At 32.9% G+C, this 14,347-nt stretch overlaps 1 protein-coding gene and 1 long non-coding RNA gene across 3 annotated transcripts; both read left to right on the top strand.

The window, feature by feature from the left end:
• Positions 1-7,581: 7,581 nt before the first annotated feature.
• On the top strand, positions 7,582-8,954 carry LOC147478823 (protein REDUCED CHLOROPLAST COVERAGE 2-like). Its single transcript, XM_086586297.1, has 3 exons — positions 7,582-7,704; positions 7,792-7,886; positions 8,408-8,954. Exons 1-3 carry the CDS (start codon positions 7,666-7,668, stop codon positions 8,952-8,954), a joined length of 681 nt encoding a protein of 226 aa, XP_086442423.1. The 5' UTR covers positions 7,582-7,665.
• A 210-nt stretch (positions 8,955-9,164) lies between these two features.
• LOC147478822 (uncharacterized) lies at positions 9,165-9,703 on the top strand. Of its 2 annotated transcripts, none has more exons than XR_015208619.1 (2): positions 9,165-9,223; positions 9,330-9,703. It is a non-coding gene; the product is annotated as an uncharacterized LOC147478822 (long non-coding RNA). The 2 variants fall into 2 exon arrangements; XR_015208618.1 differs by having other exon boundaries at positions 9,323-9,703.
• Positions 9,704-14,347: the final 4,644 nt, after the last annotated feature.

Raw genomic sequence — 14,347 nt, 5'->3', positions numbered from 1 at the left:
AGTACGTTCCAGATGGTTAAGAAAGTTGCCCCAACATTTCTCTGAATTGGAAACTAAAATTTCCCGGCAACAACTGATACCGCCATTCAAACTCCTCTCAGCCAAATGTATGTCTATTTCATCTCCACATTGGTCACTAATCCAACATTCTTTATCTATAGCTGATGTGATCGTCAACCCTACCATAACAAATAGTAGTCCAAAAATTAATTTTATACTTTAAAATATTTCCATAATGTATATGTACGTCTCAGTCTTTTGTTTTACTGGTTATGTTGATGTATTGCGGTGGTACAATGAGTAGAGTTTGTGAAAAATATATATAGAGGAAAAATATATGCAATAGGACATACAAAGAGTTTAAGTAATAAGTTACGTTAGTAATTTAGTATGATAATTAATAATTGATTTTCTTATAATGCTATTAATATCCATCTCTACAATTACTCGGTTGTTTGGATTTTAATCGGTAGTTTCAAAAAGAATTAATTTTATGCTACGGTCCATCTTCAATTCGATGATTTCATGACAAAAGTTTGACCATTGGAAAATAAAATATAGATATTTGTCTCTACATCTCACATCCTTACGATGCGGTGTATCGGTTCATTTAATTTGAGATAATCTACAAGTTTAAAAAATTCAGATTATTTGATCGGGATGTTTAATCGGAAATACACGTTAAATAAGAAAAACAAAATTTATAGATTTTAGAAGACATACTTATGTATTATCATTTTGGTATCTACGAATTTACTTGCTATACGCTTAAAATGTTGTGCGGCGATAGTTTCCTGAGGTTTTATAAGGTTGACACTAAAGGAAGTTTTCGGCATATCGTATCTCAAAATTCGATTACCACTTTCTATTTTACTTGTAGAAAATTGAAAATATAATATGTTGTGATTCAAAGGATCCTCTACTATTGATTTTAAAGTTTAAACTTTGTTCCGAGAAATTTACCAAGGTACGGTGTTGACATTTTCGATGCAAAGTCGACCTAAATGCTTTCGACCATGTAGACTATCAAAAGTCATTTGAATTTTTATTAAATCATGTATTGTACCTTTGAGAATTTGAGATGAACTTCCTTGATGAATATTTCCATTAAAACTATTTGCTAAATTTGCTAAGCCAATTTTTTATCCTTAAATTCGTCATATTTTAGGTGTCAACTACTTGGTTACAAAATTTAAAAACAAAAATGCACCACAAAGAAATTTACATTTTAGAGAAATAGTGTACGCGTGTCAGAGAGTTATTGTATTTGTTAGTGACACAATTAGTACTTAAATTTAACAAAGCATCAAAATAAATAAAAAAATGTGAAAGTACACCGAATTGTGTTGAAAGTACTTATTAGTCCAACACTTACGTAAAATTTATGGATACTAAATATCTCCCTCAAGATATGTTAGAGAGTATAAGATCGATGTATTCTCCGATGTGTTTTTTCCTGTGTTGTGGAAAAGAAAAATCTCATATATACTGTAAACTTGAGTCCATTCGGTTATTTTTATAACTAATAATATATTTGAGAAATTGGTTTTTTAAGTTCATTAACTTCTAACAAAATTATACCAGTGGGTTCACGAAAAATTTAACAAATAAATAAATTTAAACTCTGCGCGAAAATAAGTTTTTCTCCTAATATATATAACAAGATACATTTCTCCCTCCTGTAACTATTATTATTTATCGTGTAACTACTTTAAATTCAATAATTAGTGTGGAAAATGGATTTTAATAACAAGATGAGAATGATCAAATGAAAGAGCGTGACAAAGAAAACACACACACACACACACACACTTTAAATAGCCAAAAATATTTAATTAATGGCCGAGACCATGAGATTATTTGTTAATTGTAGTCAGTATTTTATTTTATTGTTTAGTGAACAATAAGTTAATGTTTTCTAATGTTGGATCCTTATTTTCTTAACGTGCATGACTTTAATATTGTGTCCACACTGACAATACTAACTGAGCAAGGGAGTGCTGAGACAGTTTAAAATATGAAAATTATTGAACTATATTCGATCAATAATTGAAAAGTGGAATTACAACATCAAAATTTTCCGCCATAATTATGAGGATGGTGGGATTGAAGGAGAGCCAACTGGTGCAGTGTTTTTGTTGTTGTTTACGGTAACAACACATTGGTTCCAAAAATTATGTCCCCACTTAATATTCTCTTCGTTCTTAGTACGTTCCAGATAGTTAAGAAAGTTGCCCCAACATTTCTCTGAATTGGAAACTACAATTTCCCGGCAACAACTGATACTGCCATTCAAACTCCTCTCAGCCAAATGTATGTCTATTTCATCTCCACATTGGTCACTAATCCAACATTCTTTATCTATAGCTGATGTGATCGTCAACCCTACCATAACAAATAGTAGTCCAAAAATTAATTTTATACTTGAAAACATTTCCATTATGTATATGTACGTCTCAGTCTTTTGTTTTACTGGTTATGTTGATGTATTGTGGTGGTACAATGAGTATAGTTTGTGAAAAATATATATAGAGGAAAAATATATGCAATAGGACATACAAAGAGTTTTGTAATAAGTTACGTTAGTAATTTAGTATGATAATTAATAATTGATTTTCTTATAATGCTATTAATATCCATCTCTACAATTACTCCAATTGTTTGGATTTTAATCGGTAGTTTCTAAAAAGAATTAATTTTATGGTACGGTCCTTCTTCAATTCGATGATTTCACGACAAAAGTTTGACCATTGGAAAATAAAATATAGATATTTGTCTCGACATGTCAAATCCTTACAGTACCGATGTATCGGTTCATTTAATTTCAGATAATCTGCAAGCGAAAAATTCAGATTATATGATCAAGATGTTTAATCGGAAACACACGTTAAATAAGAAAAACAAGATTTGTAGATTTTAGACGATAAACTTATGTATTATCATTTTGCTATCTATGAATTTACTTGATATACGCTTAAAAAGTTGTGCGGCGATAGTTTCCTGAGGTTTTATAAGGTTGACCCTAAATGAAGTTTTCAGCATTTCATATCTCAAAATTCGATTACCACTTTCCATTTTACTTGTAGAAAATAGAAAATATAATATGTTGTGATTCAAAGGATCCTCTACTATTGGTTTTAAATTTTAAACTTTGTTGAGAGAGATTTACCAAGGTACGGTGATGACATTTCCGGATGCAAAGTTGACCTAAATGCTCGACCATGTAGACTATCAAAAAGTCATTTGAATTTTTATTAAATCATGTATTGTACCTTTGAGAATTTGAGGTGAACTTCCTTGATGACTATTTCCGTTAAAACTGTTTGCTAAATTTGCGAAGGCAATTTTTTCCCTTAAATTCTTCATATTTTAGGTGTTAACTACTTGGTTACTAAATTTTAAAACTAAAATCCACCACAGAGAAATTTACATTTTAGAGAAATAGTGTACACGTGTCAGAGTGTTATTGTATTTGTTAGTGACACAATCAGTACTTAAATTTCACAAAACATAAAAGAATAAAATAATGTGAAGGTACACGAAATGTGTTGAAAGTACTTATTAGTCCAACACTTACATAAAATTCGTGGATACTAAATATCTACCTCAAGATATGTTCGAGAGTATAATATTGATGTATTCTTCGATGTTTTTTTTTCTGTGTTGTGGAAAAGAAAAATCTCATATATACTGTAAACTTGAGTCTATTCGGTTATTTTTATAACTAATAATATATTTGCGAAATTGGTTTTTGAAGTTCATTAGCTCCTAACAAAATTATACCAGTGGGTTCATGCAAAATTTAACAAATAAATAAATTTAAACTCTGCTCGAGAATAAGTTTTTCACCTAAATATAATAAGATACATTTCCCTCCTGTAACTATTATTATTTCTTGTTCGAGTACTTTAAATTAACAAGAAATTGGTCCCAGGACCCAATTTTGGGGAAAATGAAGTCTAGAGGACATGATTTTTTGTGAGTAACTCACATGGACAAATTTTGGAGAAAAGTAACTCACGAATCCACTATTTCAAAATAAGTTGGCCCCGCCTTTTTATATTTTTTAAAATGCCAGTTATATCCTTCCATGAAAATAACCCTCAAGGACAAATGACCCGGATTTAAAATAAATATTTTCCGATTTGATCTTTCTGTCATTTTACAATGAACAATGAGTGTTCATACCTTCTGCTGGTTTGTGAACAATGATTGTTCATATCCAAATAGGTGAATGTACCTTATACAATATATTGATATATGAACATTGAATGTTCATACCTGAAGGACTAGACTATGAACATTGAATGTTCATACCAAAAGGACTATGAACATTCAATGTTCATACCCAATCATTGTTCAAACCCAAAGACTATGAACATTGAATGTTCATACTCAAATGACCAAAGACTATGAACATCGAATGTTCATACCCAAAGGACCAAGGACTATGAACATTGAATGTTCATACCCAATCAATGTTCATACCCAAGGACAATGAACATTGAACGTTCACTATGAACATTGAATGTTCATATCCAAGGACTATGAAAATCGAATGTATATACCCAAAGGACTTTGAACATTGAATGTTCATACCCAATCAATGTTCATACCCAAGGACAATGAACATTGAACATTCACCATGAACATTGAATGTTCATACCCAATTAATATTCATACCCAAAGGACTATGAACATTGAATGTTCATACCCAATCAATATTCGTACCCAAGGACTATGAACATTGAATGTTCACTATGAACATCGAATGTTCATACTCAAAGGACTATGAACATTGAATGTTCATACCCAATCAATGTTCATACCTACCAATTGAAAACAAAATTAAAAGTAGTCATGAATAATGATTGTTCATGTTTGATGTATGAACACTTTTGATGTATGAACAATGATTTTACATACTCCCAAATAAGTATGAACAATCCATGTTCATAACTGGATCAATGTTCGTTCATACCTATTGAATTATTGTTCATAGCTCCAATAGGTATGAACACTCATTATTCATAGCTAATATTTGTAATTGGGGGTATGAACAATGAGTGTTCACACCTGCTTAAAGGTATGAACAATGATTGTTCATACTAAAATACACCGTGTCGTTTGATGCGGGGGGGCTGTTAATTATTTCGCGTCAGGGGTATACTTGACATTTCATCTACCTGATCCGTTTTTTATTTCGCGTTAAGGGTATACTTGACCTTTCATCTACCCGGTCCTTGTGAGTTACGAAAAAAAAGGTGTCTTTCAGAGTTACTTTTTTGGCAGTTTTGTCCTTGAGAGTTACTCCCTCAATAATTCATGCGGAAAATGGATTTTAATAACAAGATGAGAATAATCAAATAAAAGAGCGTGACAAACAAAACACACACACACACACACACTTTAAATAGCCGAAAATATTTAATTAATGGCCAAGACCATGAGATTATTTGTTGGTGGTTATTATTGTAGTCACTATTTTATTTTATTGTTTAGTGAACAATAAGTTAATGTTTTCTAATGTTGGATCCTAATTTTCTTAACGTGCATGACTTTAATATTGTGTCTACACTGACAATACTAACTGAGCAAGGGAGAGCTGAGACAGTTTAAAATATGAAAATTATTCAACTATATTAGATCAATAATCGAAAAGTGGAAATACAACATCAAAATTTTCCGCCATAATTATGAGGATGGTGGGATTGAAGGAGAGCCAAGTGGTGCAGAGCTTTTGTTGTTGTTTACGGTAACAACACATTGGTTCCAAAAATTATGTCCCCACTTAATATTCTCTTCGTTCTTAGTACGTTCCAGATAGTTAAGAAAGTTGCCCCAACATTTCTCTGAATTGGAAACTATAATTTCCCGGCAACAACTGATACTGCCATTCAAACTCCTCTCAGCCAAATGTATGTCTATTTCATCTCCACATTGGTCACTAATCCAACATTCTTTATCTATAGCTGATGTGATCGTCAACCCTACCATAACAAATAGTAGTCCAAAAATTAATTTTATACTTGAAAACATCTCTATTAGTAAAGTACACCATAATTAACCTGACCTTTTAAATTAGACCAACCTTTTATCTACCACTAAATACCCTTGATTAGATATTAAAATAAAATATTCAATGCCTTTAAAAAGGACTATTTTGTCATTTCAACTTTTATTTCCATTTATACCCTTAAGTTATAACACCATCACAAAGGAGTTTTGTGTAAATTCAGGTTGAAAACCAAATGCACGCACTATATGACTATATGAATTGTACGCCTATATTTATTAGTCATAAATTAAGACTTAAATTACCATAAATACACTAATCCTTTCCCTTTTCGTCTCCCTCTCAATCTCTGCGTATCCCATCTTTTTTTGCAAACAGTAGGTAAAAAAAAATCGTATTATCTCTTGCCTCTCTTGAAATACCTCTCTTCTCTGCCTCTTTAAAAAAAAAAACCTCTAATCACCTAACCTCTGGTCTCTTAACCTCAACAAACAATTCAGAAACGTATCGAGTTTTTTAACCAATTCGATTGCCGCTTTTCTCCATCCTCTCTCACCAAAAGGTGTTCCCTGTTAGATTGTTGATAGTGTGGTTTGATGACATTATTTTCAGCTTTTTGTTTAAGTTAAATTTTGATAACTCTGGTAATTGAAACATTGAATTGATTTCTTCAATTTGTAAATTCGTAGAAAAAGAGAAAAAAGATTTGGACTGCATGGAAAGTTGAAAAATGCTTCAATTCCACCGTCGGTCAGTTATATTATCTTATTTATTACTTTGTCTAACTTATATTCTTGAGCAGAGGTTGGCTGCAGGAGATAAACCTTCGGCTGCTTTTGTTCTCTCATCGGAAGCTGCATTGAGTGGCGCAGAATCAACGAAAAATATGCATGCACAGGTGACCATCCCTTTTGGATTGGCTTATTCATCTTTTGAGTTATAGTGAAGACCATATGCTTAAGATTAAAATTGTAGTAAAATTACATGGGCACGAGTATCCTTCTCTATAGTGGTCATTTTGTGGACATGTATCATCGTGTATTGTGATACGATGTTGATAGACCTCATGTAAACCATATGATCTCCAAAGTAACTTGCAACTGCGGCGCTTTGTAGGCTGGCCGTTCCTCTTACATTTCTCCGAAATCCTTGCTTACGTGCCGGATCCTCGGATCCATGGTGTGGCGGCATGGTATAGAGCTCTTAAAATTAATGTTAAGGTTTGTTCTATTCAATTCGTGAGGTATATTTACACTAGATTTCGTGTAATAGTGTGTTGGTCTCATGGTTAACAATATGGTGTAGGTGGTGGAAGGAACACAATTCGATAGATGCACACTCCATAAGAATGCCAACCGTTTCGAGAAACCAACGATTATTTTGGTGCTGATGTTACTTAGCCCTTCTATTGCAGCTGTAAGTTGTTCTTTTCTTCTTGTACTTGCTGATGTGTTACCTACATCCTTCCATATTTGAAATGTATCTATTGCAGGTGGTTGCTTCCATGGATTGGCCAGAGATATCCACATACAAAGGTCCGGGTCGCAAGCAACACCATCGCCAAGAATTGATCCAAGAACTTTACTCATTGGTTGAAGTTGGGAACCAATTCAGACCAAAATATTGATATTACAGATTCTTGCTCTCAAATGATGCTCCACCTTCATGATTTTTATGACCCAGAAAAGGTTAGGGGTTTGGTAACTTTGTATATGTATATGTGCAGATGTGCTTAGTTAGCTACTAACTCCTTTTCTAATTATACTATTCATCAGATAAATATCAAGATCGAGATTGTTTCTGGAACACCATGTGGAGCAGTTGATGTGGAAGCTAAGCTTGCTCAAGCCAACTGGGTTGTGTTGGACAAGTAAGAGCAATATATCCAAAAGCATATTTTCAACTTAAATGCATGCAATTTTGGTTCTGACAATTCAAAACTTGGTAGTTCTTACTAAAGCTTTACTTTTATGTTGTATGCTTCCCCCACTGTTCTTCTCTCCTCACCTGAAAAGTGCGCGAGTGCCAAAAAAAATAAACCAAACTGTATGTCCCAAAACTGCGGGCGATGAATACACCGCCATTGAAGGACATAACGGGCAAGCATGACTTAAAATGTAAGAACATGAGAGTTCCAGTTGCGAGAGTTTAGGAAGGGACTCCTCTTCCAAAGGACATTGACATTGAGGATCAGCGGGTGCCTTGAACGTCAATAGGTACGTGTGGGACATCTTACGTCTAGCTAATGAGTGGTTATAGGACTTCAGAATGTATCTTAATCCTTAGGTCGTCTATCAAAATCACTATAAGAGTGTCAATAATAGAGCTTTCGTGTACAGTCTTTATGGTCTCCCATTGATTGACTATGACTTACTCTTAACAATCTTTCAGCTTGAGAATGCTATTGCATATGTCAACCACGCCTCAACCATGTACTGGAGTTCAACGCATACAAAATTCAGAATTGGAGGATTTATGGTCTGCGAGATCTTTGGTGAGCAAAGTACTACAGGATGGTCTGGAGCAGTTGCAAAAAGAAGCTACAAATCCAAGATTGTCCATCAGATGGGAGCTAGGAGCATGTTGGGTACAACATTTGCAAAATCATGCTCCAGAGAATACTGATGCGAAAAAAACTGAAGAAGCAAAAGTCGAGCCAGCAGTCAAGGGTCTTGGGAAGCATGGTGGCCTCTTAAAAGAAATAAAGAAGAAGACAGATGAAAAGAGCCTTAATGCTGAGCAGGGAAGGGACAATGTGAGCACTAATGGTCCTAACCCGCGTGGAAAATTAGAAAGCATTGATGATAAGGAATTAGAAAAGAAAGAATTAGAGAAGGAAATGATGTTGAGGAGGAATTTTGTTTCACGAGCAAAGACTTTTGCCTCAAAGACTCAGGAACTGGTTTTCACCTTAAGGTGTGTACTGTTGCTACCTTGAATTCACGTTTATCTAATTTATCTGATGAAATTGTTGGTGGTAGCTAAGTAAATTATGTAGCTAAGTAATTACGTAAGGTGTTCATTCACATCGTTCAACTTATTAGTTAAATTTTACGTGTATACAAGAACTTTCACTGTCTCGATTAGTTAGAGCATATTCATATAGCATTATTTTTATTTTTTGTGATTTCACGGATGTTTCTGATCACTGTTGAGTTGATTGAGATGGCGCACAACTACTACAGTGATACCGCACTTTCAAAACTGGTAACTTTTACGCTTCCCTTCGGTGCGATCCCTTGGCTTCAGAGTTTCTGGAACACACTGACTTCATTATCCTCATCAAGCTTCTCTCAAATTCACTAGGTTGCAGATTTTGGTTCCCTTAAACTTTCTCCTGTTGATGGAAGGACGATGACAGATTTCAAGCATACATACTAAGGGATTACAAATGTGCTCCTTGGGATTAGATATGGACATAAACATATATACATTTACCATCGGGACAGTAGGTAAGGCGGTATGATAGCAGTGTGCGTGGGCCAGTTGGTGACATGATAATCGTTTGACGCTCCTAATCACATTTTGTCGTGCTTAGTAGTTCTGACTGTTGTCTGCATACCACGGAAGATTGTCGTCTACATAGGCTCCATCACTATATACCTTTTTCTACAATCTTAATCACATTAAAACAATGATTTTGATGATGATGACAATATATAAATTGGATCAAGAGATTTGTTAGTCCATGATGAGTGCTATTGAGGATCAAGTTTGTTTCAAAATTTTGAAATGCTGACTGCTAGATCTGGTTGCTAATTCAAAGGTGTTTGGTTGAAATGTTAGGTGGTATATGCTTATAATTGCTTAATCCAGTATGCAAACCTTTCAGCAAGAATTTATGTTTTATAATTCATTGAACGTCTGATTCATCATTCAAACATTTTTAAGCAGTCCGCCACTCCGCCTCTCCATTTAACATCCACCACTTAAAACAAACACCAACTAATTACTATAATGGTCGAAAGACTAATTCAATGAATTATAAAAAGTTCATCCAATTAAAATTCTAGATAACTATAACAATATGAAATTTTATTTCTTTCACTGAGTAAAGAAATATTTTCTAACTGAATTAAGTTCATTCCAAACATACTCGGTTAATATTGGAGTATCAATGGATTCAATAGGTAGTATTCTTGATAATTTCTTGCATATATGTGAGTATGTTGCATTCTATTTTATAATGCAGTTAGTGTACGAGAATCATTCCCTTTGACAATTGTTGAGTTTATGGTCGTATCTAGGACCCAGTTTCAAGCCAACGCCCAATGCATGAACACTCATAAGAAGAACGTACTTCACTAGATTCCCCACCAATCTCACTCTATATGGGAGTAGTTGCTTACGAGTAGATGGTTGTAACATATCAGCTATTATAGTGGAGGACAGGTCATAGCAACCTACTTCTTTTATGTAATTGTTGTACTTTAATTCTTATATTGATGTAATATCCTATGTAGATTTGAGTATGTCGTTTTGTCTTTGCAGATGCCATTGTAACTCCATTTTGGATGAATGATTAACAAACCAAATGACTAAGCTTTGGAGGTTATGTCCCATTCTTCCATTTCAATATGTACGGTTGTATATTACCTATTTACCTAAGGTTTGGATACTGATTTCAATGAATAACGTTACATAAATGTTTTTGATGCACTAAACTTTTATCTTTGTCGTTTGCAACGTGCACTTGCTAGGATTAGAGGCTCAAAGTACGTATGATTTGGAGCTATACTTAAAAGTTTATTGCTTACGTATGTCTGAAAATCAAATAGGATTAGAGGCTCAAAGTACGTATGATTTGGAGCTATACTTAAAAGTTTATTGCTTACCTATGTCTAAAAATCAAATAGGATTAGAGTTCACTTCAACTCAAAATTTTAACCGCTGCCAGTGCGTATGTTCAAGCATAATGTCAATTGTAAGGCTCACCCAAATTATGTTTACACTCTTCGGTAAGTTTTATTTGACATCGCGTGCATTGCACGTGCATCTTGCTAGTTTCCATAATGTATATGTACGTCTCAGTCTTTTGTTTTACTAGTTATATTGATGTATTGCGGTGGTACAATGAGTAGAGTTTGCAAAAAATATATATAGAGGAGAAATATATGACATACAAAGAGTTTCGTAATAAGTTACGTTAGTAATTTAGTATGATAATTAATAATTGATTTTCTTATAATGCTATTAATATCCATCTCTACAATTACTCCCGTTGTTTGGATTTTAATAGGTAGTTTCTAAAAAGAATTAATTTTATGCTACGGTCCATCTTCAATTCGATGATTTCATGACAAAAGTTTGACCATTGGAAAATAAAATATAGATATTTGTCTCGACATCTCACATCCTTACAGTATCGGTGTATCGATTCACTTAATTTAAGATAATCTGTAAGCGAAAAATTCAGATTATTTGATCAGGATGTTTAATCAGAAACACACATTAAATCAGAAAAACAAAATTTGTAGATTTTAGACGATGGACTTATGTATTACCATTTTGCTATCTACGAATTTACATGCTATATGCTTAAAAAGTTGTGCGGCGATAGTTTCCTGAGGTTTTATAAGGTTGACACTAAATGAAGTTTTCGGCATTTTGTATCTCAAAATTCGGTTACCACTTTCCATTTTACTTGTAGAAAATTGAAAATATAATATGTTGTGATTTAAAGAATCCTCTACTCTTGGTTTTAAATTTTAAACTTTGTTGAGAGAAATTTACCAAGGTACGGTGATGACATTTCCCAATGCAAAGTCAACCTAAATGCTCGACCATGTAGACTATCAAAAAGTCATTTGAATTTTTATTAAATCATGTATTGTACCTTTGAGAATTTGAGATGAACTTCCTTGACGACTATTTCCGTTAAAATTATTTGCTAAATTTGCTAAGGCAATTTTTTTCCTTAAATTCGTCATATTTTAGGTGTCAACTACTTGGTTACTAAATTTAAAAACTAAAATCCAACACGGAGAAATTTACATTTTAGAGAAATACTGTACGCGTGTCAGAGTGTTATTGTATTTGTTAGTGACACAATCAGTACTTAAATTACACAAAACATAAAAAATAATAATAATGTGAGGTACACCGAAATGTGTTGAAAGTACTTATTAGTCCAACACTTACGTAAAATTCATGGATACTAAATATCTCCCTCAAAATATGTTCAAGAGTATAATATCGATGTATTCTACGATGTTTTTTTTCCTGTGTTGTGGAAAAGAAAAATCTCATATATACTGTAAACTTGAGTCCATTCGGTTATTTTTATAACTAATAACATATTTGTGAAATTGGTTTTTGAAGTTCATTAACTCTTAACAAAATTATACCAATGGTGGGTACACGCAAAATTTAACAAATAAAAAAAATTTAAACTCTGCGCGAGAATAAGCTTTTCTCATAATATAACAAGATACATTTCCCTCCTGTAACTATTATTATTTTTAGTGTTACTACATTAAATTCAATAATTCGTGCGGAAAATAGATTTTAATAATAAGATGAGAAAGATCAAATAAAAGGGTGTGACCAACAAAAACACACACACACACACACTTTAAAATATTTAATCAATGGCCGAGACCATGAGATTATTTGTTGGTGGTTATTATTGTAGTCACTATTTTATTTTATTGTAAACAATAAGGTAATGTTTTCTAATGTTGGATCCTTATTTTCTTAACATGCATGACTTTAATATTGTGTCCACACTGACAATACTAACTGAGCACGGGAGAGCTGAGACAGTTTAAAATATGAAAACTATTTAACTATATTCGATCAAAAATAAAAAAGTGGAATTGCAACATCAAAATTTTCCGCCATAATTATGCGGATGGTGGGATTGAAGGAGAGCAAAGTGGTGCAGAGTTTTTGTTGTTGTTTACGATAACAACACATTGGTTCCAAAAATTATGTGCCCACTTAATATTTTCTTCGTTCTTAGTATGTTCCAGATAGTTAACAAAGTTGCCCCAATATTTCTTTGAATTGGAAACTACAATTTCCCGGCAACAACTGATACTGCCATCCAAACTCCTCTCAGCCAAATGTATGTCTATTTCATCTCCACATTGGTCACTAATCCAACATTCTTTATCTATAGCTGATGTGATCGTCAACCCTACCATAACAAACAGTAGTCCAAAAATTAATTTTTTACTTGAAAACATTTCCATAATGTATATGTATGTCTCAGTCTTTTGTTTTACTGGTTATGTTGATATATTGCGGTGGTACAGTACAATGAGTAGAGTTTGTGAAAAATATATAGAGAGGAGAAACATATGCAATAAGACATACGAATAGTTTCGTAATAAGTTACTTTAGTAATTTAGTATGATAATTAATAATTGATTTACTTATAATGCTATTAATATCCTTCTCTACAATTACCCCAGTTGTTTGGATTTTAATCGGTAGTTTCTAAAAAGAATTAATTTTATGCTAAAGTCCATCTTCAATTAGATGATTTCACGGCAAAAGTTTGACTATTGGAAAATAAAATATTGATATTTGTCTCGACATCTCACATCCGTACAGTATTGGTGTATCGGTTCATTTAATTTATGATAATCTGCAAGCGAAAAATTCAGATTATATGATCAGGATGTTTAATCAGAAACACACGTTAAATCTGGAAAACAAAATTTAAAGATTTTAGACGATAGACTTATGTATTATCATTTTGCTATCTACGAATTTACTTGCTATACACTTAAAAAGTTGTGCGGCGATAGTTTCCTGAGGTTTTATAAGGTTGACACTAAATGAAGTTTTCGGCATTTCGTATCTCAAAATTTGGTTAACACTTTCTATTTTACTTGTAGAAAATTGAAAATATAATATGTTGTGATTCAAAGGATCCTCTACTATTGGTTTTAAATTTTAAACTTTGTTGAGAGAAATTTACCAAGGCATGGTGATGACATTTCCCGATACAAAGTCGACATAGATGCTCGACCATGTAGACTATCAAAAAGTCATTTGAATTTTTATTAAATCATGTATTGTACCTTTGCGAATTTGAGATGAACTTCCTTGACGACTATTTCCGTTAAAATTGATTGCTAAATTTGCTAAGGCAATTTTTTCCTTAAATTCGTCATATTTTAGGTGTCAACTACTTAGTTACTAAATTTAAAAACTAAAATCCACCACAGAGAAATTTACACTTTAGAGAAATAGTGTACGTGTGTCAGAGTGTCAGAGTGTTATTGTATTTGATTGTTAGTGACACAATTAATACTTAAATTTCACAAAAAATAAAAAAAAAAAAAAGTGAAGGTACACCGAAATGTGTTGAAAGTACTT

The sequence above is a fragment of the Coptis chinensis genome, chromosome 9 (genome assembly GCF_015680905.1).
Source record: "Coptis chinensis isolate HL-2020 chromosome 9, ASM1568090v1, whole genome shotgun sequence".
In the NCBI taxonomy this organism is placed as follows: Eukaryota; Viridiplantae; Streptophyta; class Magnoliopsida; order Ranunculales; family Ranunculaceae; genus Coptis; species Coptis chinensis.
Note: the sequence above shows the minus strand (reverse complement) of the source record. Positions and strands in the feature narration are given on the sequence as shown.